We start from the raw sequence: 19,550 nt of genomic DNA on the forward strand, positions 1-19,550 counted from the left end.
ATTGTGCGACCGACTTCATTATATACGCATACGACGTACTAGCGAATCAGCGAAAAAGTTGGTGGACCAGCATTACTCAACATCGTAGTAGAAATTAACACGGGTAAACATGGTCCCACTTTTTCTTAACGAGCTGTGAAAGCTTGCTGCAAAGGCGGGAGGCGTAGACAACAAAAAGAGGCGCTACATAATCGCCATTGCGTTCTACTAGTGTGCTCTCATTAAAAAAAAGAAATGTGGCCAACCACTCACAAACCAATCCCATCACAACCTCTTCTCCTCTGAGTGGTGACTATCAAGAAGAATCATCGTACCGATGCATTCAGTGTAAGAAAAAAAATATTGCCATCATGTTTGCTTCATTATTTCAACATACCACTGTTTGTTTAGCTTCTTATACAAGCATTAGTGTAAGTTTCGTTCACCGTTACCGCTATACTACTACGCACTGCAACTTACCATCTGCGCATTCATTCTGGCCACCGCCACATTCTCTGTACGCTATTTTCAATTCCTGTACTTGGCGGGAGCACGAACCTCGCAACTTGTTGCTTTTTCTGCCTGTTTTTACATACGCTTAGGCGCATGACTTCTTCGCCACTCCGTGGCACTTTTATGAACCATCCAGTGAGCCTGCGGCCTGCGCCGCACATCTTGAAGCCTGGTATCAAACTGTGTATACGCACTCTATATCCTTCCGTATACCACCCTGACTACTGCCTTCCCACACTTCTGCAGCTTCTGCTTTGGCTTCTCGAAAAAACACTTCTGCTGAACGGCTGTGACTCCTACAATGCGTGGATGTTCTCACCGACGCAAGCTCGGGAGTTAACGTACAGTTTGAACACGCATCCACGGGATACCATGAAAGGCCTCAAAAGTATCTTGTAACACTTAAAAACCAAAATGAATGAGGCAGCCACTGTGAGAATCTTTATTAAAAAGCACAGTAACCATTGAAGTCGTCCAGTAAGTTCAAAGACGCCCCTGCACTATGGACAAACACCGTTTCTGCATTTTATTCAATGAATATAGCTTTGAACGTTATTAAAGACACCGGCCGTAATTACGCACACTGCAGTGTGGCTTGTGCGTGACATGAATTTGTCCCGTCACTTCAACTCATTAATGGATACGTGCCATTCATGCACATGTTATTTGTGGTATGCCTTGCATGTGTACTCGTATAGTCTCAGCTAGAAGAGCGACCACGTCAGTGCAATATCAAGGCATCTGCCATTTGCTCTTTTTTACTCGCTGAAGTAGAATATTAAACGGCATCCACTGCGGCAAATTTTCTGCTAGACAGGTGAAATGGTTTCTCGCTCCTCTTTTTCAACTAAGCAAGAAACAGATAATCACGACACATCACACCCAAGGGGTAAACAGGCTGCTTGGATACTTCATATTACTTGTCGATTTTCCTTAAAATACTATAACTTCAGCAGGCCTTCATTCAAATTTTGTCACTTTCTTGAAACAGACAGTTCCGGAGGGAAGCTGCGTTTTCGGTGAACCAGCCGCAATCAGTTTCGATTTCGTCCTTGAAATTCGAGGACAATTATCCCACGCTACATTAAAACTTTGATTAATAATTTGAAAAACGCATGCCACAAATATGCACGCACAAGTTTTTGTTACAAAAAAGTGCCCTCAAGTCAATGATTGAAAATTTTAATTTGTAATTAACGATAAGTTGTTAATTATTATCGTCAATGTAATTTTAGGCATGACAATATATTTCCGCAATGAGCAGCATAGCCTACCGCTGTTTGGGCGTGGTCATCTTAAGTGTATATGATTGGTGCTGTGTTTGATTGCGTGTGTCGCAGCACAACACACCCAGATAATGTGGTCGAGGTAGGCGTGAGCCAACTCGCAATCTATGATTGATTGATTGATTGATTGATTGATTGAGTAACGTCCCAAAACCACCATATGATTATGAGAGACGCCGTTGTGGAGGGGCTCAGGAAATTTTGACCACCTGGGATTCTTTAACATGCAGAAAAGTCTGAGCACACGGGCCCACATCATTTCCGCCTCCATCAAAAATGCAGCCGCCGCAGCCGGGATTCGATTCCGCGACCTGCGGGTCAGCAACCGAGTACCTCAGCCACTAGACAACCACGGCGGGCTCTCGCAATCTTTTCATTGTGGTGTATAAACGTTTAGGTATAATAGTAATAATAGCGAAAGTTGGAATGGTTGATGGTTCATACTTGGGAAGTATACACAGTGCAAAAATATAGACAATTACAAGGTATATGCGACTGTACAAGATGAACGAGGGGAGGGGGGGTGTTCCTGTCTGCAATGATCGCGATATTGTCGATTCGTGCTTATTTGGCGACTTGTCAGGAAGTGGGTGCTTCAATCTTAGCCTATATGGTACGTACGAGAATTTCACAATACGTGACCATTCTGTCTTTTCCGTAGCCATACTAGGACCCGACTTCGTGTTCCTCAGCCTGCTTGGCTCGTCGGGAGGGTAACCGCTCTGGTGACGGATGACGCACGCGGTAGACGATTTCTCGGGCGTTGTCGTCGTCCACGGCTTCGTTCCCGGCAAGTCCCGAATGACCCGGAGCTCAGAATAAATGAACTTGGCGGCGACAAGATGGGAGTGTGCTCTAAAGTATGCGGTTCACTTGCGGTGAGATGACGCTTTTAGTGAAGTTCTGGATAGGTGTCTTGCCGTCTTTGACGAAGCAAGCAGAGGTAGTCGTCGCGTAGTTGTATATGTGGCAAGACAGTACTGACCGAAAAAACTCACGCGTACCTCTTTTTTCTTTTTCTTACAATGACTGAGCCTTTTCAGGTCGGGTCACGAGACCCGGGCACTGTAGAGATGTAAGCAGACTGCCCCGTTAACGGCTGTAGCGTTCACTCACGCGATACAAGTGTACGCTCGGCTATCGCTGGCAGCTGTTTGTTGGATTACTCCCATTTAATAGCAAAAGTGTTCCCAAAAGAGGCGAGCTAAAACCCCCTAGATTCCACCTATTTACTCCGAAATTAAAAAAAAAAAGACAAAGACAGCATAGTCAAGTGATTGAAATACACCTGTTTTGCCTCTTGAAAATGCCTTGAAGGGAGCAAAAAATCCCTCAATTACGCCAAAAATACTCCCAAATGAGAACCATAAAATTCCGGGTTCCTTTTCGCAGAATAACAAAGGGAGTAAAATGTGTGCCCAATCTACGCCCTTTGTATGTTCTGCCATGGGCGTTTTTCTTTACTCCCATTTTGAAGGCGTAAAAAGATTTACAGATGGGAATGATCTAGAGGACAAGCTAAGATCCCCTCTATAAAGTTAGAAATTCAGAAATATAAATTCAGAAATAAACGGACGATGACTTGTACGTTATCTTCTAATGATAAATGTGTACGATTATGATAATAAACTGTGTACGATTGTGATACTATTCAGGCCTCTCCATCACCAGTAATGCAATGTCGTTAACAAAACTTGGTTGCGAATAACCCGAAGCTATCTATCGCGCTCAGTTAGCTCAGAAACCGCATGATTATTTGTTAGGGTGAAACAATATTCACTCAATTTAAGAACACTTCGTTGAAATGCAACAGTACAGTTGCTTCTACTATTCATAAAGAAACAATAATACTGCTTGCTTAAATTACAGCCATTATCGTCATTGTCATTTAAGCACGTCACAATCCTCAACGTTATCTTTTTTCACAATGGTAATATTTAATGAATGAAGAAATGAGATAAGTCTGGTCTGTTCGGACCTTTCACACAGGTTATGTTTTACGGGTTGTTGGAGCCGCCAATGAGAGTGACACATAGTGTTGTCCTTTCCGTGTACTACTCCACAGAAACGCGACTAAGGAATTTTGAAAGAGTACCTCATCATTATAACCTGAGTCATAGCTTGCGTTTATCGTCTTTTCGCAAAACATTCCGCGCTAGCTTTTCTCCCCTGTGGGTGCCCCAGAGTTCTCGGAACCTACCCAAATGCCAGATGATCGCGAGTGAACTTACTGCGAGACAAGTGTAACCACTGCGCGCTTTTTCCGTCAACAAAACCACTTGCGCGACCTGTCATCGTCGTATAGTCGTGTCAGTCTCGGATAGAAAGGACAATGGCCCGCGCTAGCCGCACCATGTACGCTTGCCGTTCGTGCTGTGTACCGGTTCGATAGAAGCCACACAACTGCTACAGAAAAGAAACAATGACGATGTAGTAGCTGACAATACAAGAACCACTAAATTTAGCCACCACTAATTTTTTTGATATTACCTTGATAGTCGGGAGCAGTAAAAATTGCAGGTACTTAGCGAATAAAGGCGCAACAGGATTCACAGACTAATACGGCTTCAAGATTAGATAGACAGATAGATAGACACAAAGACAGACAGACAGACAGACAGACAGACAGACAGACAGACAGACAGACAGACAGACAGACAGACAGATAGATAGATAGATAGATAGATAGATAGATAGATAGATAGATAGATAGATAGATAGATAGATAGATAGATAGATAGATAGATAGATAGATAGATAGATAGATAGATAGATAGATAGATAGATAGATAGATAGACATTGTGGAGTGAAAGCTGAGTGGTCGGCCCTAATCAAGTTCTGGCCAGTCAAGTTCTGACGAACAGGTGTCAAGACAGAAAAGGTAATAATCACGAATATGAGGCAGTGGTGAATAAACTGGAATACTCAAGCACAATATTATCAGGCTCAGCCTACGTGAGATACGACGTGCTGGGAGAGGATCGCAGAAGGCGGGTCTACGAAGCAAGCACCGCCCGTACATGTGCACGAAGCGTAGTAGACTGATGGTTGATAACACGATCGTTCATTCTAGACGTCACTCGGTGAAGAAGTTTAGAAAAAAAAAGGCTCAGCTTGGGAGGAAGGTGACCATCAGACATCCGTAGCTCCGTGTGAATGAAGGAAAGAAGTGTAAGTTTAGCTGTTTCGTTACCGCGCGAAAATGATTATTTCTCATATGTCGTAAGAAAATAGTCTTATGCCAATCGGAAAAGCACTCTAGAACGCATTGCAACATACCAAATTTTTCATAATAAAATGCACTTTTCATAAAATATTTATGTCGTCGAGCAACAACTATATTTGGGAATTAATAATAATGCGATAAATATGAAATTTTAGGTTGCCAGCTGGTAAACAGTACAATAAAACACTATATATGCAAAAGTATTCAGAAGAAAAATTAGAATAGATATTTTCAAGTTAATACATCCAAGAAAAAAATATTTAAATTAGTACAAAAAGTGTGTATTCACATAGACAAAGCAAATCGAAACCGCGACGCTGCTTCATTGCTCGTGCCATGTGGTGAAACACTGCTCGGTTATTTCGTGAGACACAAGTGGTCGGCTGAAACAGCTTCGCTCTTAGAAACAAAGGTAGCATAGCCATGTGTAATATAAAGCAAGGAATGCGAAGGAAAGAGGGCAAAAGCCTAGCGGGGGGACAAGGACCAGCTAAGTGCTCATCAGCTCTGCTGTGAGCCAGCCTTGCGCGACTTAGTACAAGCTACGCTAATATTTTTGTTCGTGTAGAGGGTTGCGTGCTTGCGACCTCTACGGGTCGCAAGCGCTCTCTTTTGCTTTTAATACTGGGAACACACAAGAAAATGCAGCAACACTTTTAGAATACCATATTGCTACAAAATATAAAAGACTATGTCTACTTAGGGCAGGTAATAACCGCAGAGCCGAACCACGAGATTGAAGTAACTAGAAGAATAAGAATGGGGTGGAGCACATTCGGCAAGCACTCTCAAATTATGACAGGTAGATTGCCACTATCCCTCAAGAGGAAGGTATATAACAGCTGTATCTTGCCGGTACTTAGCTACGGAGCAGAAACCTGGAGACTTACAAAGAGGGTTCAGCTTAAATTGAGGACGACGCAGCGAGCAATGGGAAGAAAAATGGTAGATGTAACCTTAAGAGACAAGAAGAGAGCAGAGTGGATTAGGGAACAAACTGGGGTTAAGGATATCATAGCTGAAATCAAGAAGAAGAAATGGACATGGGCAGGGCATGTAGCGCGTAGACAGGATAACCACTGGTCATTAAGGGTAACTGACTGGATTCCCAGAGAAGGGAAGCGGGTTAGGGGGAGACAGAAGATTAGGTGGGCAGATGAGATTAAGAAGTTTGCGGGTATAAATTGGCAGCAGCAAGCACAGGACCGGGTTAACTGGCGGAACATGGGAGAGGCCTTTGTCCTGCAGTGGACGTAGTCAGGCTGATGATGATGATGATGATGATTGCTACAAAAAAGAGTTCTGGTTACTTATACATGCAAGAAGTCGTTTTGAATGATATGTATACGAGCGATTCTATGGTGTCAGTAACCACGTCTTCACGAATTAAAGATTCGCTTGGCTTCGTAATTTTGACGGCTTCGTCTTTGATGCTGCCGCCGTGGTATCTCATGAAATTTCTCCTAAGCTGCTCTAAGAATGGCTCCAGGAAAATAAAATAATAATCCATGGGAAGACCCTAATCTTTGATATAGGCGCATAGCCGTGGCGCTTGCACCTCGGCGTTCGTGTGCTTTGACATATTTTTGTAGCGTAAACTTCGCGTTTCATCGCACTTTAGAAGTGAATCTCAATATACGACGTACAAGCGCGGGCTCGAGTTATGCTCCGCCAGGTGACGCAACGACCCCTGCCACTCAGAAGAAAACATCCTACTTCTTGAATTAACTCAGTGAATTAATTTTCATTGTAGCTCCCGATATATAAATGGCCCTTTTCTTAAAGGTGCACTGACAGCAGTACCCGAAAAATCTTAGGTATGTGCTGCACAGGGTTTTTTTTAAACGAGAAACAGAAGCATCACTTGTTACTCGCGCCACCAAAACAAAACAAAAAAAACCAAAAAAAAAACTCGCGGCACGAAGGTATACGTCGTTGGTGCGAACCTGTTGCGCTCGGCACAGCTTTTTCCACATATGTGGCCTCATTGCGGTATTTAAAAAAAAAAGCCTGTTCTGCACTACGCTCACACATGCCACAGGAAAATACAGAGAGAGAAAGGAAAGGAAAAGAGAACACGCGGAAGGGAGTCATACCTTCGCTTTTTGCACATGTGGCCTACTATACAGGGTACGACGTGTTGCACATGTGCGATGTTCTGGTTCGTTTATTATTTTTTTGATTTTTAAAAACTTAGCAGCGGTGCAACAATCTACTACATCATCAACCACCTGCGACTTTGTCTTGGCACATATGTGATACTTTTTTTTTACTTCTATACTCGTGTGCATTGTTGTATGAGCGATTGCGCCATTTATATCTACACTTCACTTCTACAACTTCCCAGTGCGCAGCTGCCGCTCTGGCCTTACGACTGAAGATGCCGAGGATAACGGGATTTATCTATTGGCGTGTTGCTTGGTCCAAACGACATAGCAACACGCGTGCTGAGAGTGGTCGCGAAGTTTAATGTAGTATCTGGCACCAAATATACTGAAAAAGTTTCCAGCTGTAGCGTTCTAACTCGCATCTCGACATGTCGATTGGCATCTTCAGGGATAGGCGCCGAACGTGATATTGCTACCTACGGTGAAGGTGCTATGTGGTAGCTGTATGACTTCTTTGCAAGATAAACTGGTGTCTCTAAATTAAAGAGAAGGACACATAAAAGGTGGTTTCTCTTGAACATTGAAACAAGTCGCCCAGCTGTGAGTTTTACTTAACCACGTTTTAATGGCCACTTTGATTTGCATGATCCCCGTGACTAATGATGACATAATCAATAAGACTTGTGAAGTATTTACGTCTCGAAACAATGGTATGGTTAATTGATTGATTTGTGGGGTTTAACGTCCCAAAACCACCATATGATTATGAGAGACGCCGTAGTGGAGGGCTCCGGAAATTTCGACCACCTGGGGTTCTTTAACGTGCACCCAAATCTGAGCACACAATGGTATGGTTAAAAGTGCCGCTGTAATGTAGGAGTTCGGGAAATTCAAACACCTGAGGCTCTTTAAAGGGGTACTGACACAAAAACTTTAGCCTGGCGTTATTCTGCTGCAATGCGTGGCCGGGGGCCTGTTAGTCATGACGCGACACATCGCTTTTTGCAGTAGGATACAGATGATTAATGATATGCCCCTCATTATCCATCAGTTTCAGTTGAGGTATATACGAGAGCGCTCCAAAAAAAAAAAAAAATTGGTGCAACTATCACCACCTAGCGTGTGCAACTCTTGACCACGCCAGCACACAGAACTGTGACACACTTCCGCACGGTCCGCATCAAGAATTGCTTTCGAATAGGAAACGACACTGCGATGTCGCCAAACACAAAACTTTCTAAGCGTGTGCCACGGCCACGCACTCGCAACCAACCGCCGAGGAATATAGACTGCGGGAACAAACGTGGCAAAAGCAAAATGGCGGCTTTGACGTCATCATAACTTGTTTTGTTCACTAACAGAGTGGTGACGTGAGGGAAGTAGGGGGTCTTAAAAGGGCCGTCTTCGATGTTGTCAATGGCACGATGAAGTCGAGAGCTCACGTAAACTTCAACATACCTTTAAAATACCTTCCCAGCTATATTGGCTGTTGATATTTTGCAGATGATACACGAATGTTCCATAGACTATCTCGTCCGCTAAATTTTGTGTCAGTACCCCTTTAAGACGTGCCAAAATCTAAGCACACGGGCCGATACGCAACTTTAGGATCACCAGTCAAGTAATATAACCAGTAGACCAGTGGCGTAGCCAGAATTTTTTTTAGGGGGGGGGGGCGATTGTTTTACGATAGTTTATGAATGTTCGTGTGTGAGTTTGTATGTGGCCATGCATGTATACGCAAGAAAACTGAACATTCTAGGGGGAAAAAAAGAACACCCCTTCCCTCAGCGGCCATGTCTCTTGCTACGCCCTCGCGCTCAACCACTTAAGCAGGTCCATGACTACTGATGCCGCCTTTTGAGTCAAACTGGAATTAAGGTTGAACGACTATGTCACTGCTCTGATACGAAGATAATAAAGATCATCATGATCACCATCGTCACCATCAATGAAGCATGAAATAAGTGAAAGTGATTATCGTGGATAGGTACGAAATGAACCTGTGTTTGGAAGAGAGACGGATGAGTGGGACGTAAGGAATAATGGCGCTGCGTATAGTTATCGCTACTCAAGAATCCCTACAGAATACACCAGGTCACAGGTCTTCAGCGCATGGCGTGACACTACATTTAACGTTAAAGGTAATGACCGGGTATGTAGTCTAGACAGTCGCTCAGTGAATATACGCCGTTATGAAAGCTGGCGACCATCACCATAAAAGGTGCCAAGCGAGGAGAAAGCGCGACAAAGAATATGTACTAGAACGGAGCAATGCCATCGTCAGTTCGTAAAGATGTTACTGTCAGTCATTTAAATAGGTAACTCTAGCATCCCAGGGAGCTGACTGGAAAACTGGTGTACAATTCTAAGTAATAAGAGGGGATACAGTTCCTAGATTTTGTGGGAAATCGCGTATTAGAATAGTAATACGGGCAAAAGTAAGATTCAGTAGGCCTCTATTGAGATAGATAGATAGATAGATAGATAGATAGATAGATAGATAGATAGATAGATAGATAGATAGATAGATAGATAGATAGATAGATAGATAGATAGATAGATAGATAGATAGATAGATAGATAGATAGATAGATAGATAGATAGATAGATAGATAGATAGATGAAAAGACCACCATGCAGAGTGGGCATTCACAGCGCTTATATAGCAGTACGTAATAGCTATCTTTCTCCTTCGCGTAGTTCGGAGTCTCTCCGAAATGGAAACATAGTATAATGTACAAACAGGTATACACTCACAGAAAAAGCGACAACACTGCAAGTTTTCGGAATGTGGGGAATATGATGATGCAGCACCAGAACTTATTGCGATCGCATGCGCCACTACCTTCATACGTTTCACACAACCATTTATGAAAATACAGGTTTGGTATAGCGCAAAGCAGCATACGCAAGAATTAAGCGTTAGCGTTAGCGTTGCGTTCTCTAAACTGAGCATATGCCAAACGCTAACGCAGCCCAAACTCTTACGTACGAACGCCATTTCTGTCATATTTAGCGTTCAACGCTGACGCACGCAAGAGATCCCGTATGAGTGCAAGATGGCTGTGCCTATTGAAGCGAGAGCCGTTCACTTCAAATCTTTATTGTCGTCAGCCTGCCTTGTTAAACTCTTTCACTCCCAAATAATGATCGTATTTTATTTAGATTTAAGTAATGAGGCTTCGCCAGTTGTATACTGCCAATAGGAGAACTATGTTTTTGAGATACACACTCGATTTGGGGTGCAGAAGGCTTAAAAATATTGTCTACGAGGTTCGCTCATGTTTTCAATAGCAACGCAGAGACGGCAACGCTCTAGTCATTACCTTGTCTCCAAGATAAGGCAAATGCGGCCACAAGTCAAACTAAGCCAGGTAATAGGAGTCTTGAGCAATACTCGATTACAGCATATGTCGAAAGAAAACGATGATTTTCGGGCCGTCAGACGCAACATTGAACCAAACGCGACACGGAGACGTATCGATGGTGACTTCGGGTCAACTCGATTTAATGGCACAATGGTCAATCAATCAATCAATCAATTTTATTTGGCATTCATTACAGCAAGATAATGAACACGAGGACAAGAACAAAAAGCTGCTATACAGCAGCTTGACAAAGGTCCTTGCCCCAATTCTCGACAGCCAAAAACAACCTACCATGCATTTAAACATCTCTAATTTCACATTTCTATTAAACATTTTCGGTTATCACATCTAGCAGAAAAATCATGAAACAGTGCATAACGCAAGCGGAAATAATGTAGAATAATGGAATACACAGGTTATTTCGCACAAATGAGATGTACAAAATTTGTATGCGCAATAAAGACCATTATGCATCATGTATGTAAACATCTTAACAAACTGAGAAGCTTGTATAACAGGCAAATTTTTTGATAAAAAATAACTTAACGTAACGCGCACTACTACTTTGAAGATAAGTGCTCACCCACATACCGTTTTATTGCACTTCTTGAAGATCTTTGTATGCAAATGCCATTTCTTTCAAATTCGTTGAGCAAGCGTGGCACAAGGTATGACAGACTGCTCATCCCATATTTCGTTCGCGAAAAAGGTATGAGCCATCTGTCTCTCTCCCTTATGTTATATGAGATAGCTTTAGGTATAGTCAGCTTGCATAATAACAAAAAACTATGGTTGTTGCATCGGAAGTATTTTTGGCATTTTAAAGCGAGGTTAACGTTATAGAAATTTTCGAGGGGGCAGATCTTAAGGGTGGAAAATAGTTCTCCAGTATTGGCATCATACTGAACATTTGCTATGTGACGAACTGCTCTTTTCTGAAGCACACTCAACCTATGTAAATTGACTTTTGTAGTGTCACCCCATACTAACTGACAATACGTTAAGTGAGGGGAAAATAGGGCGTTATAAATCATGCGTTTAACGCTCCTCGGTAAAGTATAGCGCAGTCTACAGAGCACCCCACAGGCTTTCGCTAAACGGGTGGCAATGTGATCAACATGATCATTCCAAATGAGATGATTGTTAAAAACAACTCCCAAGGTTTTGACGTTTGATGCAAGTTCTATGCGAGCAGATCCAAGCTCCAATCTGAAATCTTTAAGATCATGTCGTTGCGGCGGGGTGAAAAGGACCGCCTTAGTTTTTGCTGTATTCAGTTTTAATGAATTAACGAAGCTCCATTCGGCTAAGCATTTTAGTGCACTGTTAGAGATGACCGAGAGAGTACTTATGTCACTTGATCTCAAGAAAATGCTGGTGTCATCTGCATAAACTATGAAGTCAGCGTCATTAGAAATATTTGTTATATCATTGATATAAATGTTGAATAGTATGGGCCCCAGTATGCTACCTTGCGGTACTCCTTGAGTTATTTTTTGTAGTGTAGATTGTTCTGACATGATGGCAACGCATTGCCTTCTGTGCTTTAGATACGAAATTATTAACTCAAGAGGAGTGCCACGAAATCCGTAATGTTCTAGTTTTGTAAATAAAGTGCGGTGATTCAGGCGGTCAAACGCCTTAGAATAGTCAACAAAGATACCCAACATAAATTGTTTATTTTCAAAACTGTTCAAGATTAACTCTTTTTGTGTTAGTAGGGCAAGTTCTGTTGACATTCCTTCACGGAAACCGTACTGTTGCGCTGTTATAATCGAGTGTTTATCGCAGAAAGCCGTTATTCTTTTGCAAATAATTTTTTCCAATCCTTTTGATATAACAGGGAGAACAGACACTGGCCGATAATTCGAGAATACATTTCTGTCACCAGATTTGAAAATGACGCTAACTTTCGCGCATTGCATTTCCTGAGGAAAGATTCCGGCACATATTGAAAGATTAAAAATGTGAGTAAGTGCAGGTGATAAGATGTCAGCCACAAACTTTATCGGTCTTATCTGTAACCCGTTTATGTCACGTGCTTTGCTATTTTTTAAGGACATAAAAGTTTGGAAGACTTCATCGGAAGTTGTGGGCGCAAAAAAAGCTGTGTATGCATTGCGCGGACCTAAAAATTCAGTCGCGGCAATATTAAAATCGCTTTTTTCCAGACTAGTAAAATAATCGTTAAACTGATCTGCAAGTTCTACGCCTTTTATGACCCTGTGATTATGTATTAGCTCAAGCTCAGCAATCTGGCGGTTGTTGCGGTTTAACAACTGGTTAATTTCGCGCCAAAGCAAGTCGCTCCGACTACTTATTTGACTGAAAAGGTTTTCAAAATAAACTTTTTTAGTATGTCTCAAGAACTTTGTTACCTGGTTGCGATATTTCTTGAATGCCGCAAACTCACATGGGTCCCTTGTTTTGACAAAATTATTATATAGTAAGTTCTTTTTGCGTATCATGACTGCGCACTCGTTATTAAGCCAAGGTTTGCGACCTTTCGCACATTTTTGTACGGTTCTAAACTTAAAACACTTCTCATAGATACCTTTCAAAATGTGTAGGAACGTGCTATATGCTCTATCAGGGTCATTACAGTGAAACACGGTTGTCCAATCTACGTTTCCAATTTCGTTACGGAACATGCTTAGCGTTTTATAGTTTATTTCCTGGACAAGAAAAGTCTTGGAGTGACGAGCACCCCCAGAAGATGCACTGAATGGACAGAACATATAGATTGGCAAATGATCACCCATGTCAGCTACGATAGTACCTGCTTTCGTGTCTTCGATAGTGCAGTTTGTTATAAAAAGGTCAAGGAGGCTATCGGAAGTGCTGCTAAGGCGCGTAGGTGTTGTTATCACATTTCTACAATGAAATGACTGAAAAATAAGTTGTAGATCACGCGCGCATTTGGTATTTTGCAAAAGGTTAACGTTGAAGTCACCACCTATCGCGAGGTACAGGTCGTTTAGGCAGATGAAACTTAGCAGCCTTTCGAGAAAAAGAAGGCATGCGTCGATATTTCCGTTTGGCGGGCGGTATAAAACAACGAAAACATATTTTTTACATTGCACGCTTAAAACTTCATAGTCTGGCGCTATAAGGCAGAATTCTGGTAGCATCGTGCATGACAGCTCATTCGATACCAGCTGCAGCACGCCTCCACCACGACGTGTAGGTCTGTTTAAGAAGAAAGTTTGATATCCGGGAACGCTAAGTACGTCGTCAGCATATTTGTACCAAGTTTCTGATAACATTATTACATCGAAGTTAAAAGAAAATGCATCAAAAAACAAAGTCAACTCGTCGTATTTATTCTTCGCGGACTGCGCATTTAAGTGTAAAAATTTCAGATAGTCGCCATGGTTCGAAATATCCAGTTTATAAAGCATAATTTATCACAACAACGAAGTAAAATGCAGAAAGTGGCACTCACAAGTGTGCAATTAGCTAGTAGGCGTTTGGTCGACCATTTTTTCTAGGTCAATTTCACATGCAATCCGCACAATGCGTGATGTTTCCGTTTGCCGCGCGAAAACTTTGCCACCTTTGGCCCACGCAAAGCGCCAGTTCAGTTCCCGTTTTTTTGCTATGGTCATCCCAAGCAGCTTCTTCAGCCGCGGGCAGAGGTGCTCATTAATATAGACCGGCTGCTTTTTCGTGTAGCCGATGTCTGCTGCAGTGAACCTACTTTTTCTGGCCCTTTCGACGATAGCATCTCGCTTAGCACGGTTGTTGAAAACGACTAAAATGTTAGGGTCAGAATCGGCACTCCGCGTAGGCAACCGGTGGCAAACTTCAATGTTATCTTTCCTTATTGGTTCACCTATCAGATCGCCCACTTTGCTGAGTATGCCTTCAAGGCTCTCGTTTGCTACCTGCGGAACCCCTTTGACTTCGATATTCTTATTTCTAGAGTATTGTTCCTGCGCTGTAATACTCAATGCATTTTCATGGGCTTTCTTCTTCAATGCTTCAACTTCTTGCAGGAGCGCTTCCTGCGTTGCTCTGAGAGTGGCATTTTCCTTTCTTAGTTCAGTGCATTCATTTTTCAGAGACTCAAACTCTTTGTTGATGAAATCCATACTAGTTTTCATCTCCCTCATTTCTTTACGAAAATCACGCTTCAGGGCATCAAGTTCTCCTGACATCGTCAATGTTGGTAAATAACACGCAACAACAGTTGTAGTGGCAGCAAGGGACAGCAAAATACAAATTGAAGGAGTGCACTAAAAATCGAGAAAGTTCCAACCTGAAGAAACAAGTGGAAGCGTTACGGATACGCTCGGTACGCTGCCCCAGCTGCCAAGTGTCCGTCGCAGTGGCCCGGCGTCCTTTTATCCGATACCAGGGTGTGACGTAAACGCCACGTGGTACTGTACAGGCTGGCCTTTTTCCAGAGCGGTGCAGCAACGCAGGAAAGATGCAGCGGTTACGTAGCTTGGCCACGAACTTTCAGGCAGACTGTCGCGCTTGCTCCGGAAGGCCCTGAAGAAACAAGTGGAAGCGTTACGGATACGCTCGGTACGCTGCCCCAGCTGCCAAGTGTCCGTCGCAGTGGCCCGGCGTCCTTTTATCCGATACCAGGGTGTGACGTAAACGCCACGTGGTACTGTACAGGCTGGCCTTTTTCCAGAGCGGTGCAGCAACGCAGGAAAGATGCAGCGGTTACGTAGCTTGGCCACGAACTTTCAGGCAGACTGTCGCGCTTGCTCCGGAAGGCCCTGAAGAAACAAGTGGAAGCGTTACGGATACGCTCGGTACGCTGCCCCAGCTGCCAAGTGTCCGTCGCAGTGGCCCGGCGTCCTTTTATCCGATACCAGGGTGTGACGTAAACGCCACGTGGTACTGTACAGGCTGGCCTTTTTCCAGAGCGGTGCAGCAACGCAGGAAAGATGCAGCGGTTACGTAGCTTGGCCACGAACTTTCAGGCAGACTGTCGCGCTTGCTCCGGAAGGCCCTGAAGAAACAAGTGGAAGCGTTACGGATACGCTCGGTACGCTGCCCCAGCTGCCAAGTTTCTAATGGTGCATATACTGTTTTTATAACTAGATGTCGTGGGCTTGCGTTTGCGTTTGCGGGAATGCTTTGCGCTGTACTAAAAGACGGCCAGGAAGTTGGCAGGTAGCGCGTATTGTTTTAGCGTTGGCGCGGAGACACACGCTAACGCTAACGTAAGCGTCTTCCGGAATACTAAATCTCCCTACCATCTGCCATACCAAGCAGCTAATCTTGCCATTCACATGCTTCAACGCTTTCAGTCGTCTGTTGCGTTCATTTTGCCAGCAGACCGGAGTGCCGGTCACGCCGGAGGCCACGGCTACGGACCTGGAATTGGCGGAGGAAGCAGTGGGGGTGGAGGAGTAGCCGCAGGAGCCGTTCCCGGTTTCGGCACAGGTCCAGGAGGTGGCGGTGGCTACGGTCCGCCACCCCCATCACCTGGCTTCGGTAGCCACGTCGGTGGCCACGTTGGTGGCCACATCGCTGGCCACATCGGCACCGGTGGCCACATCGGCACCGGTGGCTCTGGTGGCTATCACCATGGCTGGCACGGCATACACGCCACTCACCGGGGCTACCCATCTCCTGGTGTACCCAGTGGCGGCGGCTACGAGCCACCCAGTTACCCCCACGGACGCTGGCCCGCGACCAGCTACCACCCGCTCCCGGGACGTGGCTCTTCGATCGCTTCGGCGAGTGGTGGCTACGGGTCATCATCGGGAAGCTACGGTTCAGGAGTCTACTCGACGGGTAGCTACGGTGGTTACGGAAGCGGGTCCTGGAATAGCGGTAGCAGTGGCTACGGTGGCAGTTCCGTCGCTGCCGGAGGATTTTCGGGAGGCGGCTACGGGAGCGGGGGTTACGGCGGCAGTGCCTATGGCGGAGTGCCCGGTGGAGCTTCGGCAGGAGCGGGTGGCGTGGTGCCACCGATCCACGGAGGTGCAGGCGCGTTTCCCGCCCACCCTCCACCTCCCCCACCTCCGCACGTTCCCCACCAACCGCTGCCTCCCGTGGCGGGAGGCCCACCACCTGCGCCGTTCGCACCACCGCTACCCCCAGGTTTGGCGGAGAAGTGCAAGTTCTCGTCGGCCGTGTTCCGGCGCGTCGGCTATGGGACGAGGCTTAAGAGCTTCTACGTGAGGCGGGTGGTGCGCACCGAGCGGCTCGAAGAGTGCGAGCAGGCTTGTTCCGAAGCTCAAGACATTCACTGCAAGTCCTTCAACTTCAGGTGAGAATCGGCTCGGCATGTCTGGCACTTAACACCATTGAATCGACCACCAGTTTCCCAAGAGCATACTAGAACATTTTATAACATTTTCCCCGCGCCATTAGTCAGCGGGTCAAAGAGCTACCCATTCTACCCGTCCTATCGTGTAGCGTCAGTTCTCCGGCTCTGTTGTGTAGAATCAGCACACTACGATAACGTTTGCTCTCTTATCATCCATTATACGACACACTCAAACAATAAGCTTCTGTAAAAATGCACCAAACGTTTTAAATTTCGCAGATGCTATCACATTCTAGAGCAGAAAAGCCAGGCGATGGGGAAAGGGGATGACCATTGACTGTAGGGAATGGTGAACCTTGACTGCCCTTTGCAGCGGAAACCGATCCACCCACGTATCCGCAACGTTGACGTATACACCTCTGCGCGTACTGTGCCTCGCACAATAAAACGTATGCACAGAGGTGAGGTTACACAATATGCTCGGCGCTACGTGAACCCGTCTTCGGAGGGGTCAATACTCGAGTAGCATCACTATTGATGGGTACAACGCATAGGAAGGAAAAACTAGAAGACAGCGTCACGTCACAATTTTGAAACTTTGTAGCAAAATATTGAAGGGAGAAATAGGTCCTGATCACGTGACAGGTACGATTTATACTATTGGTCGGCTCGATTTGGTTGCGTGTGCTGCGAGCGCCGCTGGGCCTTTACCTAACCCAAGAGGTACAACGCACTCATTGGGCGAGGCGGCTTCTAAGCAGGTTGGCATGCCGAGGCTCGCAGAATCACGCGACGCTTCCTCCTAGTTTTCATTTTTGCATGGTATGACGTCGCATACACCTCCTGTGCTCCTTTTCCTGTCTTTTTGATCTGGTGTGTGAAAGCAGCGGTGGACTTCTAAGTACGATGCTGTATACGCTTCACTCTATTTGGCCATTACTTACCACAGTCGCCACTGTTCGCGTCTTCTAGGGCGTTCTTCCCGGACAATTGTGAGCTGAGCGACTACGACTCCCGACAGCTACAGCTCAGCAACCCGGCCCACTTCGATCAGAGCACGCAGTTTGACTACTACGAACGGGATGACCTCGGACACGGCCCTGGTGGTGCTGCAGGAGACTGCTTAGACGGCAAGTGCCTTCAAATACGCCGTTTGCAGGTTAAGGGTTTATCAGTGTAGTTTCCTGGGCCACCTAATACATCACGTGAAAGCGAAGTGTTCCAGAGTGTTTTGTACGAGAGAACAAGAAGCGAGGAGTTAAGTTGTAAGTCCAGGCTCTCCATGTGCGTTTCTTCTTGTGCTCTTGCCTGAAACTTTCTAGAACCCTAAACTTTTACACCTCTTAGGGGGACCTATGATGGACAAGTTCACCGTGGTTTCGTGGGGCGAACTTGCATTGAATTTCTAGGTTGTCACCGAGTGTAGTACAGTTCGATATGCCAACACTCAAAAGCTTTTTTTTCTTTTTGCGATTCTGGTAAGAAAGATTCAAAGAACGTAAGTTTCACCGCTTTCTGCGCTTGACCACCTCTTCCTTGCTTCACACGCATGAGCTGCGCCTGTGAGTGACGAGGCGCGTTTCGATTCGCAGTGAGCCAGACATGCACGCCAGACGGGATGGAGTTTACCCTGAGAACCGTGGACGGCTTCTACGGCCGGATCTACACGTACGGTTTCTACGACTCGTGCTTCTATGACGGAAACGGAGGAAGTGTCAACGTGTTGCGGATAAGCCGGGCCAACGGGTTTCCACGCTGTGGCACCCAGCAGGCAAGTCACCGACCACAAGAAATGACAAAATTACTCTTGAAATCCTATTCGATTCCGTTACCAATCACTTTTCTCATGTTTGTAAAAGGTGTCCGAATTTCGTTAGCGTTAGAAGGCTGAGAGTAATGACTTAATTCACCATCAGGTTGAAATCGCATGAATAAATATTCATAAGTCAAGCACAGCTCCTGTTCTGCATACTATATTTGCAGCACATATAAATTGAAATTTGCGATCTCTTTGTTGAACTTCTCACTCTTCAGGTATGGCGCTTAGGTTATACGCTGTTTTTCTTTGCTATTTTTGGTGAATTCTTTATGTCATAAGGGAGGCAAACATGCTGTAATTTTAGTAGAAAATACTTAGGCGAGCAATGAGCCATTTTACTGAAATTAGTCGCAAGGATATAATTCATCATATTAGCACTTTACCCACACAAAAAGTGGGTAATTCATTATATTACTCATTGCAGCAATCAAACGTAATTTTGTATTATAATTGCAGTACAGCAACTCGAAAACGGATCTCATCAAGCAGTTTTCTATGCACAGTTCAAAACACCATGAGCTAAAGCTTTTGAAGTTGGAGTTTTCGGCGCAACTGTTCTACATTTTACTGCAGCCCTTGGCAGGCCAGCGTCTTCATTTTGTTATCGCCGAACATAATAATAATAATAATAATAATAATAATAATAATAATAATAATAATAATAATAATAATAATAATAATAATAATAATAATAATAATACGTTTATTTCATCATCTCTGTGTACATGATGACAGGGGCCCGCAGTAAAAGCTGCAAAATCCGAGGATCGTTCCTATGAAAACTCAAAAAAAAAAAAACAGCTTGACTGAGCTGCTGACCCCTAACTTGGCGAACAGCAAGGATTCAAGAATAAAAAAAAAAACACACCCAAATGTGCATAACATAACAGTAAAAGAAAAATGAAAGACACAATACAAGGAAGTACACCTTTAAGGCACAGAAATCGCGAGCAAACAGATAACAGGAATTATGAAAGAAAAAATGATAGCAACTCTTTATTTGTCAATG

At 44.5% G+C, this 19,550-nt stretch overlaps 1 protein-coding gene across 1 annotated transcript in view; it reads left to right on the top strand.

Annotated features, from left to right (window-relative positions):
* nompA (no mechanoreceptor potential A) overlaps positions 1-19,550 on the top strand; it is a 152,546-nt gene that overhangs the window by 109,055 nt on the left and 23,941 nt on the right. The window contains exons 8-10 of the mRNA XM_037433065.2: positions 15,783-16,722; positions 17,695-17,852; positions 18,315-18,493. Of these exons, the coding sequence (XP_037288962.2) occupies positions 15,783-16,722; positions 17,695-17,852; positions 18,315-18,493 (1,277 nt within the window). The remainder of the gene's footprint in view (positions 1-15,782; positions 16,723-17,694; positions 17,853-18,314; positions 18,494-19,550) is intronic.

Source organism: Rhipicephalus microplus, chromosome 10 (assembly GCF_043290135.1).
Source record: "Rhipicephalus microplus isolate Deutch F79 chromosome 10, USDA_Rmic, whole genome shotgun sequence".
Classification (NCBI taxonomy): Eukaryota; Metazoa; Arthropoda; class Arachnida; order Ixodida; family Ixodidae; genus Rhipicephalus; species Rhipicephalus microplus.